At 42.5% G+C, this 27,947-nt stretch overlaps 1 protein-coding gene across 2 annotated transcripts; it reads right to left on the bottom strand.

The window, feature by feature from the left end:
• Positions 1–21: 21 nt before the first annotated feature.
• Positions 22–27,746, bottom strand: LOC308591673 (receptor-interacting serine/threonine-protein kinase 2-like). 2 transcript variants are annotated; one of them, XM_081202523.1, is made up of 13 exons: positions 27,608–27,746; positions 19,582–19,842; positions 15,512–15,684; positions 14,225–14,378; positions 13,091–13,246; positions 12,747–12,895; positions 11,405–11,454; positions 9,082–9,243; positions 7,709–7,794; positions 6,826–6,894; positions 4,965–5,127; positions 2,079–2,291; positions 22–1,661 (listed from the first exon to the last, which is right to left on the bottom strand). In XM_081202523.1, exons 3-13 carry the CDS (start codon positions 15,661–15,663, stop codon positions 1,363–1,365), a joined length of 1,653 nt encoding a protein of 550 aa, XP_081058649.1. In that variant the 5' UTR covers positions 15,664–15,684; positions 19,582–19,842; positions 27,608–27,746; the 3' UTR covers positions 22–1,362. The 2 variants fall into 2 exon arrangements, with proteins under 2 accessions (XP_081058649.1, XP_081058648.1); XM_081202522.1 differs by lacking the exon at positions 27,608–27,746 and adding an exon at positions 24,014–24,246.
• Positions 27,747–27,947: the final 201 nt, after the last annotated feature.

The raw sequence follows: 27,947 nt of genomic DNA, 5'->3' as shown, positions 1-27,947 counted from the left end.
GAAGAAAGAGTTAAACTACAGTTTAAACAGCAGTTTTATCACATGTTTATTCAGTTAATGCATGATTTTAAATCATTCATGCTGCATGATGTTTATCTGCTTACACATATTTTTGTGGTCAAACAATAAGGCTTATTTATGAGTAGTTTTCTAACACAATCTTACATAAGATGGCCTCAATTTTTATTTTTTTACAAAAGGCACAAGCCATCCATTAAAAGTTCAGAAGGTTTCCTCTCTCTGTCCACACATACGTATTTTTAAAAAGTAAGCATCCCAAGTCAGGCTTCAATTTGACAAATCAAAGAATGGGTTCTGGTCACTTTTGTGCCAACCTGTTACCTTTCTTCACACTGGGCATAGCGACTCTCATTTATCCATGTGGGATCCTCTGGAAAGCTATTTTAATTCATCTTTGCGTGCATATTTTTACACGCTCAGCTACTGCTTGTTTCAAAAACTGCCTGATTTTTGTTAATAATAGCATATTGTACACCATTCTGGAATTTACCGAAAGGTAGTAGAGAGTAATTGTTTCAAATAATTTAAATAATTGTATATAAACCTGCCTATCTTTGGTAGCAGGTTGATCCAGGTGCCTACATATGCCTTCCTTCCTCACCATCCTCTGGGCCTCTGCACGCGGCCAAGTACACAACATCCCCTGCTGATATCAGAAGACACAGCTGGCAACAAAATGCTAACAGTCTTCACACTGGCATGTTCAAAAGCATCACTTCAGAAGTTCTCCACATTCATGCCACCTAAATTTCAGGGGCAGCAAAAATAATTTGTTCAAGAACACTTGAGCAAAATGCCTCACTGACTACTTGAAAGCCTACCTCAAACTCCGCCATTAATGAAATTTTGTTTTAAATAAGGTGCCTGCTGTGGTGATGGCTTAGTTGTATTTAATTCTGCTCACTCTGGCAGCCTTTTCTCTCTGCTTCACAGGGGCAGCTCTGCCCTTAAATGCCCTTTCCCTTTTAAACATTATTTGACAAGTTTCAGCAACCTGCTCTCAGATGACAGAAAAACAAGGGGTCCTGTGGTCTGTCCTCTTCGAGTCAGAGCAAGGAGCTCAAGAGCCAAAATTGACCAGCCACACCATGATTCCATCACTGGGTGACTGTATTAAAAGGATGCAGCTGCTACTGCTTCAGGCAGCGGGTGGCTTGACCTTTTCATCCAGCTCATGCTTCTTCTTTCAGAAGAGAACGTTCTCTGAGCAGAAGTCATGCTAGACTCTAATCCATGACGCAGGGTAACGATGGCGCAAAGGATCGAGGCCGCTGCAAATCATCAGTTCGCAGACTTTTCCCCTTTTTAACCAACTCTCCAAAATGCTGGGAGATAAATCATTTAATTTACTGTGTTTGCCTGGATGCTTCGTATGAAAGGGCTGCACTTGCTGGCTGACAGAACAGCCACCACAGTCTGGGCTGCCTTCTCCCCAAGGCCAAGGCAAGTGTCGAGCAAAGCACGGGCCCGGCCAGTCAAGGTGGGGAACGAAGTGATCATTTCGTAGTCCGTCCTGGACAAGAGCTGCTGGGAACGCAGAACGTCTAGGAGGTGGTTCAAGCGCCCTTCCGTCATGCATCTCAAGATAGTTTCTCGCCCGCAGGCTAGGATAGAGCAGTTTCCCTCTTTGCAGTAAGGACCTGGGTCTACAGGAAAAAATATTGTTTTCATCAAATACAAAAGTAATAGCCAAGCCATTTGTAGCCCCACTAACACCCCCCACCTCCAAATGCTGTGGGAGGTTTCCTAACTAAACCTAACGGGCTATACTTTATTTATATTTTATTTATATTTTATATGCTCCCAACCAACGCCACTTCATACAACTCTGTGAAGTGGGTTAGGCTGAGAAGTAGCGACCAGCCCAAGGTGACCTTCCTTACTGAGTGAGGATTTCAATGCTGGGCTCAGGGGTTCTTGTTTGACACCCTAACCACTACACCACACTGGCCCTTTACAGTTACAAAGCACAGTAAGTAAGTACCGTATTCCAAGTGGTGGTAGCGTATCTCCCCCAACCCCCAAAATGCAGCACCCCTTTCATTTTTAAATCTCACCTGTTACTGGGTTTTCAAGCCCATTGTTCCGAAGGTTGCTGTACGGAGGGCTGTCATCAGGTGCCTGCACTAGTCGCGGCAGCTGCGGTTGCCTGCCCTCTGACTCTTTGCAAAATGTGGAGGGACTTTTTACAAGTAGGCTTGAATCGGGAGTAAGGAAAGGGGATGAGGAATGTGGAGGACTTGACTCTTTGCTGCCACAGAAGAGATGACCTACAGAAATACCAAATATATATAAATATATAGTGTGAGTTGTGAATCAGGGAGGGAATAATGCATGAGTTTTATGTACAGAAGCCACTAGATACTTTATTAACTGTTTGTTGCTGTGATGGGGCGACAGGGTGTGTGTGTGGGGGATTCTGAGGCTGGTTCTCTCCCCACCCATGCTGGCTGTTTGGAATTAGGCCCAGGTGTACTGCAGGAGGGTAGACTTGGAAGAACAGAGGCATGGAGTGGGGTTGTTTCTGCTATATAAGCCACAGAGAAAAATTGAGAAAGAGAGAAGAAGAATGACACAATGTAGAGAATGCTGCAGTGGGTTTTTATTGGGCGTATTTGGTACCTAATAGGAAGCTGCCTGTATCCAGTAGCTCAGTATTATCTATACTTGCAGAATTGAGTTTGCTGTTAGTATATGTGCTTTATATGGTCATGTGGAAGGACAAGGAACTACACGGAATACCACTGCCCTGTTCCTAGACTACCACAAATGTTTTAGTCACCCCCTGGGCTTTAAAAAAAATATGTCCGCAGGTACTGCTAATGCATTTTCACCCATTTTCCCAGCAATAAGGACTAGAAACTTGCCTTTTATTTATTTATTTTTTAAAAAATAAAGCTGGCATTCTTAGGAAGTGAAATTATGCACTTAATACCAATCTTTGTGCTCCTCTGTGGAAAGTAACTCAGTTTAAGGTCCTCAGTGGCAATATATTTTTTTGAGCTCTATAAGAAGAACATCATGACTTTGGTTCCCAAAACCATTTCTGTCATATTAATAGTGTGGAAGAAATGTTCCACCTCAGAATAAAAGCTGCTTTGCACATTTTCTATTCACACCCTTAAGATCTGTGAAGTGTATGGAATGTCTGCAGATGCTTTGGGCAAGCTTTGTGAAGTTTCCTGGATGCATTTTTTTTTTGCACATTTACAAAAAATGAGCTTCTTTGCCTGTTTCCCAGTCACTTCCCTACTTGTCTTAAAAACAGAGCAGAAATCAGATGGGAAGTGACTCTAAGGTGACCTTCAAACTTTAGACTTGTTTGTTCAGACTTGTTTTGCATCCTGCTGAAATGTTGGGATCCTGTCAGGAAAACAGTGCAGTAGGACAAAGCCAGGCAGATTCCAGTTACACCTGGCTTTTGCCTGTGTATCTAGACCTTGATTGGATTTGCTCATGCCAACAGACACTTCTTTCTCAGATCAACAGAGCCAACTAAAGAGCAGATGTCAGTATTAGGAAGGATGTATTAGGCAGGTTGCAGCCATCCTTGTGAGTTACAGCTACATAGGAGGTGCTGCTTTAGTACTTGACCTGTGCTCTCAAATTGTTTTTGGAAATGCATCTAACTGCAAGTCTACCAATGGGGCTGGGAAGCAGAAGACATGCCCCCACTGCGACAGATGTAGCTCTCCAATTGTGCTTTGAATGCAGCTATTTGTTTGCCAAGGTGGACCAGGAGATCTGGGGCTCCTCCACACTGACATTTAAGGTGGATAGGATACTTCCTGTATCTCCATTAAACCTCCATTGTCCATATGGTGTTCCCTTCCAAATCCCTGATTTCCCACACTTTCCCCTCCCTCAATCTGGATTTTCCCATACCAGGGATACTCCGAAAAGGAGAGAGACAAACAGGGATTTGAACAGGACAAGGTACAATTTATAGAACTTTGGAATAGTGAGGTGGTAGGGGTTAGTTATAACCCTTTCTTGGTAATTTTATGAGTTTTGTTTATGATTATTCTTCAGGCATACGTCTTCTTATTCTACTTGAATCTTAATCTTGGATCCTATTTCAACCTTTACCTCTTTTTTCCTTATTTTGCTTATGATTAAGCGCTAGATGGTGTTATAATACAAACTTCATTTGGTGTGTCTATATGCACATCTTACTAGTTACTACGATTTGTTTGTTAAGGATATTGGTGATAATGTGTGCTTGATTTTAAAATGATAAGTGGAAAAAGGGCATGTTTCTTAAGAAATAAGATCCCTGCCCCGCTCCCATCAGCTCAGTTGGGTGCTGGGACTAATGCCCAGTGAGTGTCTCCCCTCCTGTAACAGGCATTGCACATCATGTGAATTCATTATGTAACAATATCAAAGAGTTGGACACCACAATTCGATTATTTTCCTTTTTCCTATTCCTTTTTTTAAAATCAAGGAATGGGAGTGGGGCTGATTCTGAGCAGGACTACAGCGAGAGTAAAGGGTTAAAGCCCCCTCTCCAGACTCTCTCTCACATTGTGTTTTTTGTGTTGTATGTTATGAACTGTCCTGAGACCTGCAGTTATAAAAAGGTATATAAATTCTAAAAAAAAAAAGAATAAACAAAATTTTAGTACCAATTTCTCCCGACACTATTCACATTTCTGTATGCAGTTTGGACTGATATAAACATTATTTTATTTTATTTTCTGGCAAGCCATTCCCCGTGACATACTGCATTGTTGTGTTACTTTCATTACGGAATGCATTTTTTGTACATAGTTTTTGGCTGGAGAACTACATCACAAAACTTGTAGTTTTGTTTCAGTTTGCATGTTGATCTGAGAAGTGTGAATTGAGGTAGCTTCTTGTTAAAATGGAAACAAAGCTGAATTTCTCCCCCCATCCCTACCCATACGTATGGTAGATTTAGGAGTTCATAAAAATGCTACCTCTTTCTAGCGCTCTGTTTTGAGTAGTGTTGCTGGCCAAGTCTGTCTGGCTGCTGTGCTTCCCTGTCCTTCCTGCACCCTGCTCAAGGTGAAGGTCAGACAAGCTATGCGATTTTAGAGTAACTTCCTTGTTGAGCCTGTTGTTGTTCTGAGGACAGATAACCTGCAACAAACAAGAAACAGTAAATCTACTTTGGATAACAATATTAGAAAATGCACTGGCTTTCAACATCAGAACCCAGAGCACTGCATAAATTAAAGACAGAATAAATAAAATAGTTATAGCTTAGATCCAGACTTCTCTCCCACAGATTGGAGGAGGTGGTGCCTTTTGCTGATTCCAGCCTTCCCTCTGCAGCCTTCCATGGGCAGGAGAATCCTTTCAATCCACAGAAGGTGGAGTCTGACTCCATCTAATCCCATTTTTGTAGCTTCTAGTAACTCAGAGACCATCAAAAGGGTCTCTGCAGAATCACAAGGAATGGGAAGGCTGTCCTCCTCAACCATTTTTTTTAAAAAATAAAACAAATGTGGCAATTACAAACTTCAAAACATTGTTTCCTAAGCATCACGTCCAATGGAGCTTCCAAGTGGACAGGCAGAGGAGGAAAGTGCAGTGAAGTTGTTTGAAAGCCTAAGGTTTTCTCATTTTAAAGAAAAATCTGCGTTGTGGTTTTGTGACATATTGAAATCAGAAGAAGTAATGTTAAAGTGAGTGGTAGACACACAACAGTGCACCTCCCAGAAATTTGCTAAGATGAGTAAGAATAAAAATAAAACATTATGCTGGAAGTACTGATCCCCCAGGGATGGTTATAGCACATGTATGAACCAACCCTCATAGAATGACTGGCTTACAATAATTTGGAGCTAATTAACAACTTACTTTAAACAATATGGTATTGTTTATTATAACCTTACTAAATCTAGATAGATTCTAGTAACATGTTATGCAGATAACATATGACTCTCCCACCCTATTTTCCTTATTATTTTTAACACTGTCTTGGCTTTAAAAAGAAAGAAAAAGAATACATGTATTACAAAACATTATCGTGGATATAGAATATAGACTAGGGTGCCATTGAAAGATAAGTAGGGAAGTCTTTACTTACTATGATAAGATGATGGGTGGATGTAATATGTTTTATGTAATTTGAAAAATGTGTAAAAATAAAGTGGGGAAAACCCCATTCCCTTTCCATCCTTGCACAATGACACCCAGGTCAGAGACAGCCCACATTAGTAGCCTGCTCAAAATACTGCAACACATTTGGAAACCAACACTTTGACCCTTCTACAAAATGGCCAACCTCTGGCATCTCCAAGCAGGGCTGGAAAAGGCCCTTGTCTGAAACCTGGTGTCAGGGAACTGCCATCGGAGGGACAGGTGGTGGAAGGGCTCACGGAGGCTGGGAGAGACCCAGCAGCTGAAGCAGGAACCAGCAGGGGGAGAGGTGGGTCTCTGAGGGAAAGCGAGCAAGAGGGAGGGCTCAGGGACACGTCCAGTGAGAACAGTGGGGAGGTTTCTGAACCTCCCATAGGGAGACCCACTCCTCGCCGGAAACTGTCACGCCGCGAGTCCAGAAGACGTGTTTCCGTTAAGGAGCTTTTATGCTGGAAGCGATTCCGAAAGCAACCACTGTCGGGATCTGCAAGTGACTAGAGCAGCCATGTCTGAGGGGCTCCGTCACAGACAGAGGTTTGTGGACTTGAACAAACTCTGAGGGACTACGATTTTACGCACAAACAGCTCATCATCCCATCACACCTGGGAAAGCCTCTACCAGTCAGCGCAGGCAACAACAAACTAGATAGACCACTTGGTCTGGTGTAGTATTGAGCCGCTTCCAATGCTCACCTCTAAGTTGCACGCATGTGTTTTAAGTGCATGAGAAACTGGACCTTTGGCAGAATCTATTGCACAGTCCTAGAAGAGAGGAATACGGCATGAAACAGAGTTAAGAGGAAGTGCGGGTAAATCACATTAATTCTGGAAAAGGCCCCCCTGGAATTGCTTAATACTAAATATCTCAACGTTCCCTGCTTTCATCGGATTAACTGCTGCTCTTAGTTTCATAACCAGTGTCTTTGTCAGTATAGGTAAGTTTTCTGAAAAGCTCATCCAAATTTGTTTACATTTTTGGAGAAGCAAACCTCTTCTTCCTTGCTTATATATTCCCAGTGCTCTAAGCCATCGGGGATGTTTGCCCTGGAACTCATTGAACAACCTGCTAGTCATGTGCAACAGAGAGAGCCTGGAGATTTGGGATCACCTTTCTCAATAGTACTGGGTGTTCTTTTTTGAGGCATTCAGGTGCACGAAGGGTATCTGAACGGCACTGTTACCTCATAGTATACCTGCCAATTTGCTTAACCATACTTCCGGTTAGTTTGGGCATTTTAAAAAACCCAACATGCTACAGAGAGTACACATGCATAACTCTCCCACTGAAATCAATGGGACTTCATTCTTTATTCCAATTCCCCTCCCCATTTCTATTTTCCTCCAACAGTCAGCTCAGCGATTCCTGCCTGCCAAGCATGCTCAGTATTTATTCAGTTGGTTTTAGGAGGAAGTCTACCTGATAGTTTATTTTTTTTTATTTTTTTACAGTTTTGCATACCTCAGAATTCCATAGAGTCTGGTGATGGTATTTTACTTAGGTGTGAGTAGTTTTCGTTTGGCTACAAAGGGGCCATTATTGGGAGAAACGATATCACTATTTCTACAAATGACTCACCTTTGCTTGAATCAAGTTGTATATTGCGTCGGAAATCATCTCCTTCCTAAATGTGCCAAGAATTTCCCGTAGAAGTATTGAGCATTCTGTAGAAGAAAAAACAAATGAAACAGCATTTATGTGCCTGTAGGCAAATCTTTGTACTATCACAGGTCAGAACCAGTTGCTGGCTTACATCTCCTCCTCCTCTCTCCCTCCCCCCCCCCCAATATGCTAGCATTTAAGAGACCAAAAACCCCTTGACATGTAACCTTTGCTCACATAGGTGCTGCAGCATCTGAGCTGGCTTCCAATTACGCAGTCTTGCACCCAGACGTCTTGTAGAAACACCATATTTACACACCGTGCAGCAGACAGATTATCAGCTGGGGTTCAATTTGGAACTCACATAACCCTTGTTTTAAAACAGCTGCCCTGATTGTCAGTTCATTTCCAGGCCATATTCAATTCATGTTGGTGTTGGAAGTCCTAAATAGCTGAGACTACAAATTCCTAAAAAGATCACCTCCTCCCCATAGACCCTCTGACAAACAAAGCCATAGCCAGAGGCAAGCCTTTCAGGGTAAGGGCTCATCCAGGCTTCCTTCTTTGCTGTGCTTTTAGCAGTGCCGGATTTACGTATAAGCTAAACAAGCTATAGCTTAGGGCCCCACTCTACTGGGCCCCCCAAAAAAATGTAAAGGAGAAGAAACTGGATGTACATTTCCAAAATATAAGAGAAAAAACAAATAAAATAAAACCTACATACAGCAACAGTGTTTTGTGTTGTGTAGGCTCCAATTTGTTATGTGCAAATGGTTTTAGATACCTATTAGGTCCATAAATTACTATATAGCATATATTCAACAGAAAAAAACAGTGACAATTTGTTGTTGACAAAGGACAGCTGGACATATAAAGGTCCCCATTACCTTCAGTAGCTTAGGGCCTCATCAAACCTAAATCTGGCCCCAGATTTTAGGCACAGGTTTGTACTTTAAAGCAAGTGCAAGTGCTTCTTCTTCTTTCCCCCTGCCCAGGACTTTCCCTGCCAAAACCCACTCTTTACTGCTGAAAAGAATTGCATAGGAAACCCAAACTGCTGTTTGTTCCAACTCGGCGTTAAAGAGCAGGTTTTCCTGGGGAAAGCTGCAGGGTGAAAAGAAAAAGTGCTCATACACAGACTGGGAAAGTGTGGGCCTGTGCTTAGAAAGTGCAGGGCAACAGATGAGCTCTCCATGAGACAGAGAACAACTGAGGTAAAGAGCAGAATCAACAAGGTTTATGCTTTATTGCTGTCTCTGCTTTTCCTCAGCTGACACACTCATTTTCAGATCTGACCTATGAAATGGTAGGCCGATGGTTTGCCAGTGGTGAGCAACAATAGATGTTACCTGTAGCATGTGGTCTGTAGCTGGGCTCTTGGTGCCAGCAGAGAGCCATGAGCTGTAGCAGCTTGTTGCTATATGGCAGACTGTTTGGTATGAATGCTGGTTCAATCCCAGGGCGCAAGCCACTGCAGACTCCTGTCACAGCTTCCATCAAAGACTTCTTGCCTGAAGTAGGAAAAGAATTTTTTTGTGTGTGTGCGCACAAAACTTATATCAACAGTCTGTAATTTGCATGGCAAATCAGTTCACTCTCAGGTAGGATCAAATTTCCATGTAACCAAAGAAAGCAAGAAAACATTAGCCACAAGAGGGCAGTATATACCTAAAAGTAACTGTAGTTACTTTATTTTCCATTCAGAGTAGGAAGGAATTCCTTCCAGACCCTTCATCATCTTGGTTGCCCACCTCTGCACATGTTCCAGTTTGTCAATACAGTATCCTTCATTTTGTTACCTTTGGCCCCAATACTAGAAGAAGATGCTACTTGCACAGTGTTTGAAGAGAATCAAGACTAACCCCATCTAGATGACTGCTGGTACCAGGCAAGAATGGAAGCCAGAAAGAACAAACAGTTAGAACAATTTGGGAGCTACCCAAGTCAAATGTGTTTAGAAGAAGTGATGCATGGAGCCCCTGACCTGGAAGTCCTATTGAACCCTCAAGATTTACTTCAAAATTAATAAATAATAATAATAATAATAATAATAATAATAATAATAATAATAATATATTTGTATCCCACCCTCCCCTGCCAGAGTTGGGCTCAGAGCAGCTAACATCATATTAACAACACATAAACACACATAGGATGGGGTGGTATAGGACTTACTGGTCATAACATATTGTACACGCCACCCCAATCTCTGTGTGGTGATAGATTCCAGAGGTTCTAGGGCTCATTTGTTTGAGATGCTGATGAGAACCCTTAGGTGATCATTTATGGTCGTTGTCTTACAGAGAAACTTGTCTGACTAGTTCAGCAATAGAAACCTCTGTTACATTCTAACCCTCACTGGGTACAGACAGAATTCTGGGTACCATTTAGACTGACTTCTCTTGATCTCTGTGAATCTCTGGAGAGGAGTGGCTAATTGTTTGCTACTCCCTTTGCCTGGAAATTTTAAAAACATGCAATGCATGCTTCCTTAGCTGGTGTTGGCTGTGCCCAAATGCTAGATCTCTCCTGAAAGCTATGTGCATTGTTAGGTTTATGCACAGACCAATTTATAAGTTGCCCAACAATAAATATTCTCCAAGTAATATACGTGGTTGAGTAGGCAAAAATAAACCATACTGCACAATGACTCAATAAAACCACAAATCACTGGAAACAACTCAGCAATAGTAGAACAGCATAATCGAGTCATAAAACATAAGTGAGACACAAATCAATGCCCCAATCAATCCAACAAAACTCAGCCAATCTACAAATGAACAAATTGCCATTGTTCTGCAGAGAGAGAAAATAAAATCGCATCAAATGAGCACAGACATGCAAAACTGACACCAACCAGAAATAGACTGATCTGCCCAGCCCTGTGACACATATACTTAGTAAAGGAATTATAATATATGGGTCAGGAGTTGGCAGACTCACTTGATGGTCCTTCAGCCACCCCCAAATTATGAAGATGCAGAAGTCTGTGGGTTGCATCCAATTGAAGTTATACACAGAGCACACCCACAGAACTGAAGGACTTAATTAGTTATGTCCACTAATTTTTCTTTTTCGCTAAAGCAGGCAAGTCCACTAGGGACTTATCCACACTTACCGCTTTCCAGGCATAGTGCAGGATTTAAAGCTCTGTGTCGAAGCACCACTCCCCTCCCCCCTTTTTTTGCCCCAGAGCTTTTCCTGCAAAAACCTGCTTTTTAATACTAGAGCAAGAGTCAAGCCACAGAAAACCTGAACTGACATTTGCTCCGATTCAGCTTTAAAGAGTGTGTTTTCATGGGGAAAGCTCAGGGCAAAGCTGCACTCGGACACAGAGTATTAATGACAGACCTCTGCCTGGAAAGAGTGCAGCAAAAGGTAAGTGTGGTTAAGCCCCAGGATAGAGACGTCTCTTATAGATGTTTGATGCAGATTTGTAACCATCAGGGAAGAATAAACAGCAGCAGTAGCCATGGCCCTTAAAAGACTCAGAAGGCATCTGAAGCTGCTCCTTTTTCAAATGATAGCCAGCAGAAAAATATTCCAGTATGATTGCATTTAGGAAGGGACCAAACCAGATAGGAGGAGGTTAAATTAAACAGCACTTATTTTATATTAGGGGGAAGAAGCTAGGAGGAAAATAAAATGAAAGGCACACATGCAGCTGCCTACCTTTCAATGGCTTCTGTCTGACTAGGATTTCCCAGCACATCATTCCAAAACTAGGCACAAATATGGAAAGGAAAGCGTCTGTTACTTTGGAATATATGCTACCCATACCAGTTAGTTCACAAGCTACGTGGAAAAATACATTTTTCTTCATTGACCAAATTCTTATTTCAATTGTTTTCAAAACTTGAGCTTCCACAAGGGTTGGTCCACAGCCGAGTTTCCCCAGAATGTAACAGTAAAACTCTTCTGTGGTCAAGAAAGAAAAAAAGTTTGAGCCTTTCCAAACCTAACAGCCCTGAATCCGGAAATGGAGAGCAAAAGAAAAAGGGAAAGAAAAAACACCTATGACTAAAAAGACCAGTAGTTCCAGTTTATCTAAAGTATACATCTGCACGAAAGCTTGGGAAGGGCTCCAGGACGCTGCCTTATCACTCAGCCCTTCCACAAAAACAGAAAGGTTATTCAAACAAGTAGCCAGTATTAGGAAATTGTATCTTGATATTGCACAGAAAATGTTACTATGATCTTCTAGCTAACCCAGAGAATGCTTAGAAGTGATATGTACAATTGATGATGACGATGATGATATTAAACCACATATTGTCAGGCTCCATCTGATTTCTTTCTTTCTTTTTATTGAGTGCAAGCCTTTGCATGTCTACTCTGAAATGTCCCACTGAACTCAATTCTCATCACTCTCAAGTAAATGTACAGGGCTGCAGGACTGAGATGTTTAATGTCCCTTCCTTCCAACTTCAATGGAAAACCTTCAGTCTTACAATAACTTTTAAAAAGAAAAATAGGAACGTAAGCACAAGCAAGGTACAGTGGTACCTCTGGTTGTGAACGGGATCCGTTCTGGAGGCCCGTTCACAACATGAAAAGAGTGCAACCTGCAGTGGCACATCTGCGGGTTGCGATTCACTGCTTCTGTGCATGTGTGTGACATCATTTTGCGCTTCTGCGCATGCATGAGCGGTGAAACCCGGAAGTAACACTTTCTGGTACTTCTGAGTAGCCACGCATGCGTGAGTGGAGAAACCCGGAAGTAACACTTTCTGGTACTTCCGGGTAGCTGTGGGACGTAACCTGAAAGAACATAACATGAAGCGGACGTCACATGAGGTATGACTGTATAGGCAAAAGCAGCAGTTTCATTTAAAAGCCAGAACATTATACAGCAGCAGTAATTTAGCAAATTAAATCACCTGAATAAATTCAAAAGGTCACATTGTATTGAACAGATGCAAGACTTGGTGCTGAGGAGACCATTTCTCAGACCAAGTGGCACAGCCTTTGGTCCATCAAGGGATGAGATTCTGTTTTTGAAATAAAAACTCACCTGTAAACATCATCTTCTTGTGAGAAGCTACCCCCTTGAAGTATTGCTGGGGAGAGATAAAGCAAATCCCAACAGCTTCTGTTGTTACAGTTCTGTAAGACAGATCTTAGTTGCTGCCTTCTCCAGGAGGCTAGGCCATAGTCTGATATCTGAAAGGAAGAAGTGAAGTTTAAGAAATAGGATATGCTATTAACTGACCCAGCCCTCTCCTATGCAGTGCCCCCCAGATGCTTTGGACTACAACTCCCATCAACCCCAGCCAACACTCCAGTGCTGGCTAAGGTTGATGGGAGTTGTAGTCCAGAACATCTAGAGTGTGCCGGTAAATGTTTAAACAGACCCACCTTAGCTCTGTACTGCAGATCTAGTAGGACATTTGAGGGTTTTAGGCTGTGGTGAAGGACGGGAGGCTTCAAACTGTGTAGATAACTTAGGCCCTCTGCCACATCTGTTAGGATTCTTACACAGAGAGGAAAAGGCAGTTCTGGGTAGAGTTCATGCTAAACAAAAAACAGGTTCACAAAGCCATTATGTCAGTGTTCAGCTCTATCACTACTTTACTAGTATCAATATTACCTAATGCACTATTTAAAAATGGGATTGCCAGTGTAGCATCCTTCAGATGTTAAATGGACTGCAACTCCGATCCTCCCTGAGCATAATTTATTCTGGTTTGGGCTGATAGGAGTCCAGCTACATCTGCAAAGTACCAGACTCTCTTTCTCTACCCACACCCCAATTTAAAACATGCATTTCCAACACAATTCAAAGTAAATATCACTGTGGGTCCTGAAGAAATTTTAGCCAGTTATTTTTTGGTGATTATGCTAATGTTGTGTGTGGAAGATGTGTTCCTTTACTGATAATAATTAGTAGAGGATTAGTTTTAGTATGTTTGGTTTTAAATGCTGCATTGCTATGCATTTTGTGGTGTTAAGTCATTCTGAGATTCTTCTGTAGCAAGCAACAAATAATTTTATGCCCCTCCCCAAAAAACACAGTTGGCCATGCAATTCTATACATGTTTGTTTCAGAGGCAAGTGGGACTGACCTCCAGGTTGAATGTGTATACAGAATTGCAGCCTAAAATGCCTGCTGGAGAAGAACCTAGAGGTTCCAGCAGAAAACATATCCATTCCATATCCCAGTTGTTCACTCCCCAGCCCACAACCAAGGCAACCTAAACCTTGCTCTCATTAGCAGTTAATTCAGGATGACCAATACCAAAGTGTTCCTTTACAAAATGAACAATTAAATGGTGGAATTTGCCGCCACCTTTTTTTTTTTTTAACTCCTTCCCTGTTACAATACCCTATCTGCAAAGATAACAGGGTGTCATGTTACTGAAGACAAATGCAGGCAGAAATGAATTATACCCTGTACAAGCAACATAAAGGGGCTCAGTAGATACTCACAATGGATACTTTGGAACCGCTAAAGGAGGGCTTGACAAAAAGACTCCACTGCCTCTTACATACCTCATGAATGAGCAAATTGAGAGATCCATTATGCATCCATTCAGTGGCCACCCCAAGGACTCCTTGGAACTGGTAGATCCCGACAGGAGGCATGAGCCTGTTGCACTGTATGCAATGTATGCTGGCTACCTCTTGAAGAAGTGCCTTTAAATCTCTGCAGACATGATAAGGATCAAAAGACAGCAGTTATGCAATGAATATTTCATTGATGAATTCAGTGAGAGAATATTAACTCATTACTGCAAAAGTACCTGTCAAAAGTACCTGTGTGGTGCACAGCAATTAAATTCAGAAGTCTACAGTTAACTATTAATTTCACATTTTTGCCTGAACCAGGGGTACTGTGGTTACTAGCTCACCTCTGGACTCTTGGCAGCAGGGCTTCTATTAGCCTTGGGGGCTGAGAGGCAGGGGAAGTTTACAGTATGGGATGTACTGAAAGTGCACTGTTAATTTATAGTGCCTGAATATAATCACACAGGTAAAGGATGACTCCATTAGGGGTGCCTTGCTGAAGGACCTTAACAACCCCTGGAGCAAATACTGAAAGTAATCTACAATCAGCATTTGGGACCCACCCCCAATCGGTTTCTAAATCCTTTCCATATTGTAAGTGAAGGGTGGCAGACCTTGGACCCAAGTGCCAAAGGTGGCTCTTGAAGCTGCTCTACCTGGCTCTTGGAACTCTGCTCAGGGTATACCCCCTCTGTAGGCCATGCCTCTTGCTGGTACTGCTCTGCCCCCTCAAGTGCTTCTGCCCGGTTGGAGTGTGCTCTTGGACTCTCACGGATGGAGGATGGAGAGGTGAGCGCATGTTTGTGTGCACAGAAATTCTGACTGGATGCAGCCTACCATACATCTCTGTGGTGCTCTGCTCACTTTTGCCTCTGGCTCCCTGCCCCTCTCACTGGCATGTGGCTGTCATGAATTCTGACAGTAACTTTAATTTTTAAATTTTCCCTTAGCCTAGTGGTAGAGCACATTCTTTGCTTGCAGAAGGTCTCAAGTTGGCATATCCAGGTATGGATTGGAAACTCTAGTCTGAAATCCTTCAGTGATGCTACAGCCTCCTATGTTGTAACCTTGTACCAGTAATCCATACCTAACCATATCTACTTCCTTTCACTTTCTCAATATTACATATTTGTGTGCATTCCCCCCACTGTAGAGTATTCTGCTTCTGTGCAATTCACACTTATTTCCAATGCAGCAGCAGAAGTCACCACCCATTCTAGGAATGAAACAAACAAACAAACAAACAAACAAACAAACAAACAGGAAACCCACCTCTCTGTTGTTTCCTGGCTAGTCAACAACTTCAAGGAGACATCTATATTCTGAGGTGCATGGAAGGCTTTGAGAGCAAGGCCAAATCCTGTCCTAGTTAGACAAATACTCTCCAGATCTTTCTGGGAAAGGATGGGCATCAGGTTTGACATTTTGCGATGTTTAGAAAAGGACTGAAACAGAGAAGTGAAGCATTTTGTTCTGATTGCTTGTTTTTAAAAGATCACTACTGCAAGCATATACAATACAAAAAGTCCTGAATTACTCCCAAGAGTGCAAACCGTTGAACTCCAGAGTCAGGAGCATTATCATATGTAGCTTGAGGCTCTTAGTTGAAACAGCATGATTTTTTTGTTTCTGGTGTTGTAAACTGAAGGGGGCTATGTTGAAGCAGGCTGGCCAAGCCTGCCATAATTTGCTCATGTGATTATTAGATGACCAACTCTGCATTAACTGAAGGACAAGCCAGGGACGCCTCATCCTCTGCAGCATACATCTGGGTCCATAATTCTCATGGAACTTGTTGTCATGGAACTAGAGCAGGAGAGTCATCCCTTACAAATTAGGAATGTAGAAACAGGTTCATGAATCAGAGGAGCACCACATGTTATGGGACAGCAAACTCCTACGCAATACCTCTGGGGCTGGATAAGAGATAGCATCAATAAATCAGGTCGTGTGTTCCAAAAATAGAAAGGGACTTAAGCAGCATTAATCCCTAAGTGCATTATATGCAGACATCACTGAGTGAGTTAGGAAAGCCAGGCTGAAATTAAATATTCTTCAAAATAGAGAATTTAGGACTGTAGCTTTCAAGTGCTGTTGGGTGAACTGAAGGTCTCTTTGGAAGCTTTGCAAAGTTCACCTATTCATGAATGGGAATGAGCATCAACGGTCAGTGGCAGATCTTCCTCTGCTACCATTTACATTTCTATCCCATCTTTCCATACGTAATAGCTCAAGGTGACTCACAGCAATAAAACATACTATTTACAATAAAATAAAAAGCAATACAACAGAAGGATATTGAGTATATTTTAGGGTTGCACAAGCAACATTCAGGCACAACAGGTCTATGCACCATTCAAAATCTTTTCCATATTGACAAATCTGCCAGGGAATCCTTGTATATTGCAGAGGATTGCAGAGGATACGCCCTAGGGTGCACCCTGTTTCAAGCAGAGTGCTAGACAGATATATAAGGCAGCTCTGAAAAGCTGCTTCACACGAAGCAAAATGTCCTACAAAGATACATAGAGAAGTCTATGTTTTGTATCCCATGTATACCGTATTTCATGCTATACATGTGCATCAGCAAGCCTCAAAAGAAGACAATTCCCTATGGCATATACTTGTAGCACAACAGACATGTGTACACTTTTCACATTGCATTTACCCACACATACAATATCAGTTTTCTACATGGAAATGATAAGGCCTCATTGATTGAACCGAGTGCTTTCTGCAGGAGCGTGGGGGGAGAGATACCACACTGGAACATGGAAAAGCTGTGTTCATTTCTGAGCTCTGCAAGTATAATCCTAGATTACCTGCCTAGATCACATCATTAAATCAAGATGTCTCCATACTCCCAATTTGTACAGCTTGGATGGTCTTCCTTCAGTTTACGAGCTTTTTGGTATAATCTTTGTCATTGTGTTTATTTACATGACCATGGAAACCAGCGCCCCAAACTAGGCTTTTACCTCTGTACAAGCCGTATTACTTCCAGTCACATAGCCTTGCTAGTCTGTTGCAACAAAGAGTCTTGTGGCATTTTAGAGAAGAAGAGATGTATTGCAGCATCAGCTTTCCCGGACTAGAAGAGGGATGGGAAACCCTCCAAATGTTGTTGGACTACACCTCCCATCATCCAAGACCACTGGCCATGGTGGCTGGGGCTGATAGGTGTTGAAGTCCAACAACATCTGGGAGCCACAGGTTCTGCAGCCCATTGTTGTCACAGGCACAATCAAGCTTGCTGTCACAAAAATAGCCGCAGAATTCAATCATGCTCACACACAACTGGTTGATTGTCCTTTGGCTTGTTACATTTCCAGCTTTAACACTTGAGAACCTGACAATGATTTTCCTTCCTGTAAGGTTTAGCCAGAGATCGCATCCTACAACATGCAAGGATTTCAAGTGGATAAAAGGAAAATAATCCAAGGCTTTATGCTCCAGTGCACACAAAGATCCTGACTGCATAACTATCTCTGAGAGCTTGCAAGGTTAAGTCCTAGTTTCAACCCCCACAACCCTGTTCCCCCTATCTCCCCTGGACCCCTGCCATCTGGTTGAGTGAGCAAGAGTGGAGCAGTTTTTTTATAACTCTGCCTAATTCCTCATACCTTCTCGGAAATAAGGCTATTTTAAAATGTGACTTGCTTATGAAATATTTCTAGCCATAGTTGGGGTTTTTTTTTAAAAAAAGATGCAGTGAAATTGGCAAAGCCAAAGACTGTTGTCGTTCTTTTAATCTATTTTGCTCTGCTGAAGAAGCACATAGCCTTGGCTTTATCTTTCACTCCTCTTTTATACATACATTCAGTCTGTAGCCAAACGTGCTGCTTCTTCAATTACAACACAGGAAAAACATAACCCTTTCTCAAAAGCCCTGGTGCATGCTCCAGCCACCTCTCTCGTAGAATACTGCAATCTTCACTCTGGCCTCCTCACATCTAACCTGAACTCTGCTATCCAAATCATTAAACTCTCTCATTATCCTGATCATGCCACTCTCTCTTCTTGGCTGTTCCCAGATACAGCACTAGCTCTATGTCCTTAACTTTGAAGTCCACTATGTCTTTGCCTGCCACCACTTTATCTCTTTGTTATTATATCTAAATACACCCCTGTCCATGATTTCTGCACCACTTGCTCCACTTGTCCACAATCCAAAGGGCTCCTGACCCCTTCTAACAGCTCCACCCTTTCTTCCTTGCTTGAACTTCCTCCCAGATCACCTCCATGACGCCACCTTCCTTGCTTTCTGTACTGAAATCCATAAAAGTTCATAAGGCAAGCTGGAAACAGGGACAAAGTCCACAAATGTCTTGATTTGCCCCCAATGTGGAATGTGTGTGGAGCAGAACAAATAGAAACTAAGCAGAACAGAAAGTTAACTAGCAGCTCTGGTGATAGGGCTGAAATAAAAACTGTATCTGAGCTGACCCAAGACCTCAACCCTGACCAAAATATGGTTTAGCAGGCCAAAGTTTGCTTTCACTTTCACATTGTATCTATTCTAAGCAATCACTTGGCATTTCTCTTCAAAAGGAATAGTCAGTGGGAAACAGAACTTGTTCACCTACTAATGTAAAATGCATTGTAAGGATGTTTAGCTTGTTTAAAACCAGCAACTATGCAACTAGCCCCCAGAAGAAAAGTGGAGGATCTGATTCTGCAAACTGCACCCATCCAAGGCATGGCATTATGTCACAAACAATGGATTTAATTAATTGAGAAATGTAATAAAATCAGCCCGTGACAGCACAATCCTTTTCATGTAAATCTCATTTAGTTCAGTGGGTTGTATCAGCCCAATTCATAAGTGTGTATCAGATAGCAGTCAAAAAGACATGTTGTGCAATCCATTTCAGCATTGCTTTACAGAATAAAGACTTGGTTTCAAATCTGACTAAAAGTGAAAGGGCCGGAAAAGTGACTTCTTAAAGATATAAATATATAAGTAATTCTTATAGGACCCCTTCTCATTAGGCCGGGTTTTATACACGAATTGTTTAACTATCATCTGACCAGCAAGCATTGGGGGACATTTGAGAACTTGTCCCACGTTACAGAATTTTATTTTTGTTTGTCGATTATGCTTCGAAAGTACTTTCAACAGTCACGAAAATTTGCAGAGTCATTCTAGTACTAGTTGGTACAACAAAACAAAGCCTTCAGCAGATCTCATTGTCACCTCCTGTTGTGGGATGTCCCCTGCTTTAACAATCTCCCACTAAAACAAGGCAAAAAACCATTCCATAAAAAACCCAATTTCTTTAGCCATATTGGGTGGGGTGGGGTGAGAAGAGAACACTTGCAAAGAGAGCATTAAAACTTACCTCAAAGAATGTGAGCAGTGAATACGCAGGCTTAATAGCGGTCAACTGCTCTGGAGAAGAGAAGAGAAGAGAGTATCTCCAACCCAGCACACTTCTGCAACGCACTCTTGTGCTCTGCTGATTATGAGTCAGATGCACAAACTCCTCCTTTATTGGCTGCTGACAGAGGCCAATTTCCCCCCCAGGCTAAGATACAATTGTAACTCTTCCGTGCCCACAGATGACTTCATTTTCAACTGTGTCTGCCTTCCTTCTGACATTCTGCGAAACACATTTAGCAAAAATTCATACAACATGCAAGAAGGGAGGATTCTGGTTTCTTTGTCAGTAATAAACCCTCATTAGTTAATTCAGACAATACCTCAATACCTTTAACCATGATCCTCTATAATAATAATTTATTCAGATCTTTTTATACAAATGTGGCTTACAATAATGTTAATAATATGCAATTAAACATTAGCATAATATAAAACAATACAATGATAAAAAGCAACTGTTTAAAAAGAAAATGGAATTCAGACAATACTACGGTAGGATGTGAGGAAAAAACTCCACACATCAAGCGTATCAAGGCAAACTTGCCACCGCTTGAATGTTTTTTTAAAAAAAATTGGTAGAAGTGAACATTACAAGCAGCAGCATTAAATGTAAACCTGACCCACATGCCACTCAATTACCAAGGGTATGAGAATAGAGAAAATTACAGAATGGCAGAGAAGAACAGAAAGGACAGGGGAAATAAAAAGGACACAAACTCTTACTCCACTCCCTTGCCTGTTGCATTTTTTTAAAAAAATGTTTTCTTTCCATTTCTGGAGGGGAGAGAGACTTTCTGCTGGCCACCAGGGAATGGCTTTTCCACCTGCCTTGACCCACCCTCCAGCCCAGGAAGCCTTTCCCAGACCATGACTTCGAGAAGAGCAGAAGCAGCTGGGAAGAGAGGTGTTCAGAGATATTTTTAAAAAATATTATACGTTGTCTGTCCTTGTTTCTCAATTTGACCATTTTACATGGTTTTTTATGTTTTGTGGTAATTTATGCTCTGTGTTTTGCTGTTACTTTTATTGATTATAGATTAGCAATTCTTTATTGTAATTGATAAGTGTAAACTGTTTAATTATTATTTGCTGATGTGTTTACTATTGGATTAAAGTGGATTATTGAATATTGTTTTATTTGGTATAAATTGTTTATTTTTAAGTTACTGTGACTTTTTTATATTGGATCAGATTGTTACTATTAATGTTTGATGTTTTCTTATGTTTTTATATGTGTTGGAAGCAGCCTAGAGTGGTTGGGGCAACCCAGTCAGATGGGTGGGATATAATTAAATTATTATTATTAATTATAATTCAAAGGCACTGCACTGAGAGAATGTGACTACAGTGGTACCTTGGTTCTCAGACTTAATCTGTTCCGGGAGACCATTCAACTCCTGAAACCATTCAAAAACCAAGGTGCAGCTTCCGATTGGCTGCAGGAGCTTCCTGCACTCAAGTGGAAGCTGTGTTGGATGTTTGGCTTCTGAAAAATGTTTGCAAACCGGAACACTTACTTCCAGGTTTGTGGTGTTTGGGAGCCAAGCTGTTCAAGTACTGTACTAGTAACTCTAGATTGCCAATGAAATAAAGGAGGTAGCCAAGCCTGGTAAACATTTGGCACCCGGGGGCAGCTGATGGGGTAAGCCCTGATCTACCTCCTGCCCAGCCCTAGTATGAAGTCCCACCTGAAGGCTGAAATTGCTGGCCGGCCATTTGCAGGCTAGCTCACAGCAACAGCTTCATTGTTTAATTCTACTGAATGTACAGAGTGGGCTGCACAGTTGTATTCATTGTCTATGTACCAGCTTGTCCTGCACTGGCTCCAGAAGCATAAAGAGTGGCTGAGGAAACACAGACAGATGGGCAGGGTATAAATAATAGAAATTATTGTTATTACTATTGAAGAAAAAATATTCTTGGAGAGCTGCTGCCAAGCAGTGAAGACAAAGCTAAGCCACGTGGATCAATGGTCTCACTCATTTAAAAACAGCTTCCTACATTCCTATGATCTATCCCTCCTCCACCAACCCATTCACTCTCCTGCATTGAATTAGTTGTCAACTACCAGGTGAGTTGTTAAATACAAACCTGCTGTGTGCAAAATGGCTTGATATGCTGCATATTACATGACTGAAGACCAGCAACGTAACAAAATATTATATCTCAAAATGGGATCTGGCCAGGACACCGGAAACCAAACAGCAACACATTGCTGTTGCAGATAAGACTGCAATTCATAGCAGAATCATAGCACAGAATCATAGCACTGTAGAGTTGGAAGGGACCCTGAGGATCATCTAGTCCAACCCCCTGCAAGGCAGGAATATGCAGCTAGTCCATACAGGGATCGAACCTGCAACCTTGGTGTTATCAGCACCATGGTCTAACCCACTGAGCTATCCAGGCTCATATTCCTTTAATTCCTTTAAAAAAAACACCCAACTGTCAGGTGTTACATCTTTAATAAAGGATTCAGCCTTTTGTGGGTTCATTGACTCTTGAAAGGTTGAAGAAAATATACTTTTTAAAAAAGTGCCCAGGTTTGGGGGGAAAAATATCAATAGGTATGAGTTTCAGTGAAAGAAAATGTTATGCAAATGCCAGTGTGGGGTATAGATTAATTGAGTTGGTCCTATCAACAACATTTAGAAAGGATAATATTGTGGATGAGCAATGTATTTCTGAGTAAGAAATAAATGAGTCAGAGTATCAGGTGGCAAAACATTGCAAATAAGCAGCATGTAGGCTACCAAATACCACAGCCATTGCACATCACTGTTTAGAAAGCCTGTGGGAATGCTAGGAAGGTGTTCTGGTGAACTCTTTCTGTGTCATTCTGGTTATTCAGGTTGGGCAGCACCTTCATTTGTCTGGATCTGACAGAGACTGAGGACAGACCTATGCAACAATGCCTTGTTGATCTTTGTTATTTGCCTCTGCACAGAGAAGATGAGCATGAAATGATGCACCGAGCAATTAAAATGACGATGAGCTGTTCAGGCCTGGAAGAGCTGCCACCTTCACCTATTCACAGGTGTGCTTCCCATCGGCAGCTGTGAGCTCATGCATTTAGGTGTACTGCAGCCAACAGCAGCCTCCTCCAACATGGTGCCCACAGATTCATTGGTCGGGGGCCAATGGGAGTTGTAGTTCAAAGCATCTGGAGGACACCAGGCTGGCTAAGTGTTTTGTTCAGAAGCCTTGCCTATTGTTTCTTCCATGACATGTTAGTTTTTGCATGCATAGGAGTGTGCGATTAATATGGACTACCATTCATGTACATGCATCACAATCTGAAGTCTAATCTGATACTATGCAGTAGCAAAATATGAACCATGTTCAGCTTATGCCCATTTGAGCTGCCCCTTGTGAATGCTTTAGGCAAAAAAAAACAACACACAACCCAAACAAACTTTGCACCCATGCAGTCATGTTTAGTTCAAGGCCTGAGCCCTCCGAATGTAAATCAAGAGGGAGAAGTAAAACAGTGGTGCCACTTGGCAGGACTACCTTTTTAGCACCTCCGCCCCCAAAACTGCCTCCATCAGCATCCATTCCACCTGGCTCCATCAGAGGGAGAAGCAAGACAGTGAAGCCCCCTGTGCTGGTTTAGTGGGATAGGCTCCTCCCATCCCAGTGTGGACTTTTTGCAGTGGCCCTTCCACTTAGTCATTATGAAACTCAATGGCAAAGTATAGGCTCTGCATGCAGAAGGTCACAAGATTAATTCCCATAATTGCTTGCCAGAGGATTTCAGCAAAAGACCCCAGAGAGTCCTTGCAATGCTGTGATGCATATATGGCAGACTCACATGAACTTGGATTTGTGTGTTTTCCTCTTCCCTCCCCATCCCTTTCTCCTTTTGCACTGTATCCATTAAGAGCTCACAAACTATGAGCTCACAAACTTCAAAGCTTTTTACAAGCGATCACAGAAGGGCACTATATAAATTCAAAAAACAAACACTATGCTACTGTAGCCTAATGATGCAGTTATGAATCAGAACATTCCCAGTTCATATTTCACCTCTACTATAAACTCACTTAGGCAAGTCACTCTCCCTCAACCTTAGCCCCCCATCTGCAAAACAGGAATAACAACATCAGCCAGCCTTTCAGTGCTGCTGTACAGACAACAGCATGGTAATACAGATAGCATACTTTGACCACCCTGAAGCACTTTATTAACATTACCAAGCAAAGCCTGTCCATTGCTGCGTTTAGTCAAAATATGCAGAATATTTATACTCATAGTCATCTAGATGTGGAACCATATACTTCCCATCTCCTCGGAAGAACATGGGCCTCGTTAATGTCCACACCCCCTCATTAACATCCACAACCCTTTGTTAATGTCCACACCCTCGGCACATCAAGTGCCAGACCTACCTAGTTCCAGGACGAAGTCTTTGATGATTTAAGAAACACTGATGATTCATGAAAAGCACTAGGACTCCCAGACCTTTCCCTGGTTTCTATAAATGCAAGAGCTGTGATACTCTCATAAGGGAAAATGAAGACACAGTAGTGGTTCACCAGCTTCTTCGACAGCTCACAATTCTGGAATGAGCCCTTTTCAATTTGTAGGTCACATTCTTCATGGGGGCTGCATGCCAGTGGCGGGCAGTGCTAGAAGAAAAAGTGGGTGGAGCAATGGGCATGACTACATCCCAGCCCTGCAAAAGTCGGAGATTACACACACACACACACACAGAGAGAGAGAGAGAGAGAGAGAGAGAGAGAGAGAGAGAAGGACAGAGAAGTGTGCAGCTACATGAGAGTTGTAGCTACACCTGGGGTAGAGCAGGAATGACAAAGGTGGTGGTGCTATGGAGAGTCCCGGGGTCTGGGCAGGGAGGCATTAAGGGCTGCATTTGGCTCCTGCGCTTGAGATTCCCCAGCCATACCTTAGTACACATCATCCTATATAGCCTTAATCAACACAATAGGAACACCTTCCACAGTTCCAACTTCATGCCATTATTTAGCAACATTAAGATTACATGCTGAAAATGCTAGCATATTAAAAGGAGGTTGTCAGCACTGGCTATCAGTTTTTGTATTCTTCCTCTGAACTGGGGCCAGTTCAGAGTACTGTAATGTTTTTGACTTGTATCTCTGCCTGTTAGTAATGATCTCCAGAGGCTCTGGGTTTGGAGGTTAAAAGAGTGGAGAAAGAAGGGAGACTTCAAGTTGCTCCAAGGACTTCCTTTTGTTTCTTCTGAATCTTCTGAATCTTCCAACACTGAGATTCCCTGGATGATCCCAGCTTCCATAATTATGAGAGACTCTATTACTATTTTGCATAATTATACACACCTCTATCATGTCTGGACCTTAAGTCTGATCCTGCTATACTCTGCTTATGTTTTTAAACTGACCCAAAGTGAAGTGGTGGTTCTAGGGTGCTTTCCAGGCAATGCTAAACTGCCCAAGGCAAGTAAGTATCACTTTCAGCTCTTGGCAGAGCAAGTGACAATGATGAAAGGGACTCTCCCAAAACCACTATTAAATTTAACTGTCTAATTTTAGAATATAGAAAAAAAGAATTTTTGAAAAGCCAAAGGAAAGAGCAAATGGTATGTAGGGTATATAGCAGATAACATGAATGAGAGAATGTTCTTATTTACTGACTTCGGGAAGTGGAAAGAAGAGAGAAAATGGAGAAAGAACTAGTGAATTCTCTTATAATAACCCGAGCTCAGGCACAGTGACTGGACTTTGAAACCTGGCCCTATACATCCTAGATTTGAAATGCCATGGTGCATCTGCAGCAGCACAAATGGATGCCTTCATCTGTCCTGCTTCCATTTTTTCTTCCTACCTTTGAGGTAGGTTAGGCTGAGAAACAAACAGGCCCAAGGCTCAAAGTCACCCAGTGAGCTTAATGGCTGAATGGGGATTTGAACCCTGGTCTGCCAGGTCCTAGTCCAACACACTAACCACTACACCTCACTGGCTTCAATGTGAGTTATTCCAAGCTAAGGTGGCATTTCCAAGCAGACACATACTGTACAGGACTGAAAACTTTCTGTTCTATCTGGGCATAAAGGATGTAGGAATGGGTCAAGTAACATGAGCCAATTCCAGCAAACTGTTCTCCATTCACACAATGGGTTTTTGAAGTGATTCTGCAAGTTCATACAAAAGTTATAGTGACACAAGTTCTCCATATCATTCTTTTAAAAAGGTAATTCCCTGACAAGAGTTAAAAACAGGAATCTAGCTTTCTGTTTACTGAACTCTCAACTCACCCAAGCAAAACTGCATATAACCTATTTTGTTGCAAAGTTTCCAAGGGCATTAACTCAAAGAGGAAGTTTTTAAAGATCAGCAACAGGAAACATGACAACAGACCCAACCCTAAACATTATGTATTCTTTGTGAGACATGGCTTCTCCATCTGTAGCAAAATTTATACATGACACCAACTTTGGGAGAGAGAGGGAGAGAGAACCCTGCAAGACTCACATATCCAACTGGCTGGGTAGACAAGGGTAAACAGTGAAGATGTTGCTCAGCGGTAGAGTGTGTGCTTTGTGTCTGTGTCTGCAGTGGGCCCCACATCCAAACCCCAGTATCTCCATGTAAGGCTGAGAAAGAGCTCCTGGCTAAAACCTATTGGCTGATCTCTGGCTGCTTTGCAGGAGATTGGCAAGGGATTGCAATTGCTTGATGATAGCAACAACAAAACAACTTTTCTCCACCTGAAAAAGGTTGCTGACATGACAAACCAGGAGTAGACTTTTGTGTAAAAGCATTGTGAACTGCATTCAGTTCTAGTACCGAAAAGCAATCCTGAGACTCAAAGGCACACTGTTTTTTCATTATAAAAAAATTCCTTCCAGTAGCACCTTAAAGACCAACTAAGTTAGTTCTTGGTATGAGCTTTCGTGTGCATGCACACTTCTTCAGATACACATCTGTAGTATCTGAAGAATGTGTGTATCTGAAGAAGTGTGCATGCACACGAAAGCTCATACCAAGAACTAACTTAGTTGGTCTTTAAGGTGCTACTGGAAGGAATTTTTTTATTTTGACTATGGCAGACCAACACGGCTACCTATCTGTAACTGTTTTTTCATTCTTGCTGTGTCTTTTGCACATGGCTCTGGTTAGCAGAATTTGAGTTCTAGTAAAAAAAAACCCGGACGCGGGTGGCGCTGTGGGTTAATCCGTGCGCTGCCCTGGTTTGCCAGAAGCGGCTTAGTCATGCTGGCCACATGACCCAGAAGCTGTACGCTGGCTCCCTCGGCCAATAAAGCGAGATGAGCGCCCCAACCCCAGAGTCGGCCATGACTGGACCTAATGGTCAGGGGTCCTTTTACCTTTACTATAAAAACCCAAAGAAGATCCAATAAGTCTGAAGTCTGCTCATCCTTGACACTGATAATATGGAACGAGATGGGTCAATGGTTTGTCTTGAGACTGCTTCCTATATTACAAAAGCAATGCTTTAGAAATGAATAATGCTCAGTAGCAGCAACTTATTCACCAAGCAGATTCAGTCATGGCAAAAAGCTTTGTGGGTGGCAACATTGGAACACTGCCTTCTGTCTGCTACAGGTAGCATTTCGCTTTGGGTGTCAACCTTGCATGAAGAAGGCCACAGGTCCCTCTACTGGCTGGTCTGAAGGCAGGTGCAGTCACCATTTAGGTAAACCTAAGCAGGTTTGGGTCTGGTCAGTGTAAAGCTTATGTATGCCAACTTGGGTTTAATGATGAAGAAAGGTGGTTTATAAACATATGGAAAGTATATTCAGAAGCTTTTTAGCTTAGGTGTGAGCTATTAAATGTTTGTTTATTCAAAATATCAATATGCTCTCTTTAAGAGGAAATTCTTCAAAATAAATATAAATACTCCTCTTCGCGGGGGGCGGGGGCGGGGACGGACCGCGCGTGGCCGCCATGCCTCTTGAGTACCACCTAGGTGAAGGAGCGCAGCCGACAGCGCCCTGGCGCCGCCGCAGCGCGCCTTCTTACCTGAGCAGCGCCAGCACCTCAGTCTCAACGGGGCGGGGCCACGAAGGTGGAAGTTGGCAGGGCTGGGCTGGAGAAACAGTACCTGCCGCCGCCGCCGCCCCGCCCACACTTTCCAGCGGGCCAGATCACCACAGGTGCGTAAGAAGGCGCCCGCGCGACGTCTCTCCCATGGTCCGACGCCAGGGGCGGAGCTTGAGAAGAAGAGAAAAGCGCGGGAACGGAATCGGGGGTCCACCAAGCCCCGCTACCTGGGCTTGGGTAGGCTGAACGGACGTCTCGCGCACTTTAGCAAGGGCACGCGCAAAGGCGTTTGGGTGGTAGCTCGGAGTACGCGCGGTGG

The sequence above is a fragment of the Podarcis bocagei genome (assembly GCF_964188305.1).
Source record: "Podarcis bocagei genome assembly, chromosome: 7".
Classification (NCBI taxonomy): domain Eukaryota; kingdom Metazoa; phylum Chordata; class Lepidosauria; order Squamata; family Lacertidae; genus Podarcis; species Podarcis bocagei.
This window is presented reverse-complemented; position numbering and strand designations above follow the sequence as displayed.

What these genes read in the sequence shown, in the direction of transcription:
- LOC308591673 (XM_081202523.1), bottom strand. Translation starts at nt 15,663, where the DNA reads ATGTCAAACCTGATGCCCATCCTTTCCCAGAAAGATCTGGAGAGTATT. An exon ending in CACATGCGTGCAACTTAGAG is followed by an intron (nt 5,128 to 6,825) that starts GTGAGCATTGGA and finishes TGTTTGTTGCAG; the next exon opens with GTTATCTGTCCTCAGAACAA. An exon ending in AAACAGAGCGCTAGAAAGAG is followed by an intron (nt 2,292 to 4,964) that starts GTAGCATTTTTA and finishes GTATTTCTGTAG; the next exon opens with GTCATCTCTTCTGTGGCAGC.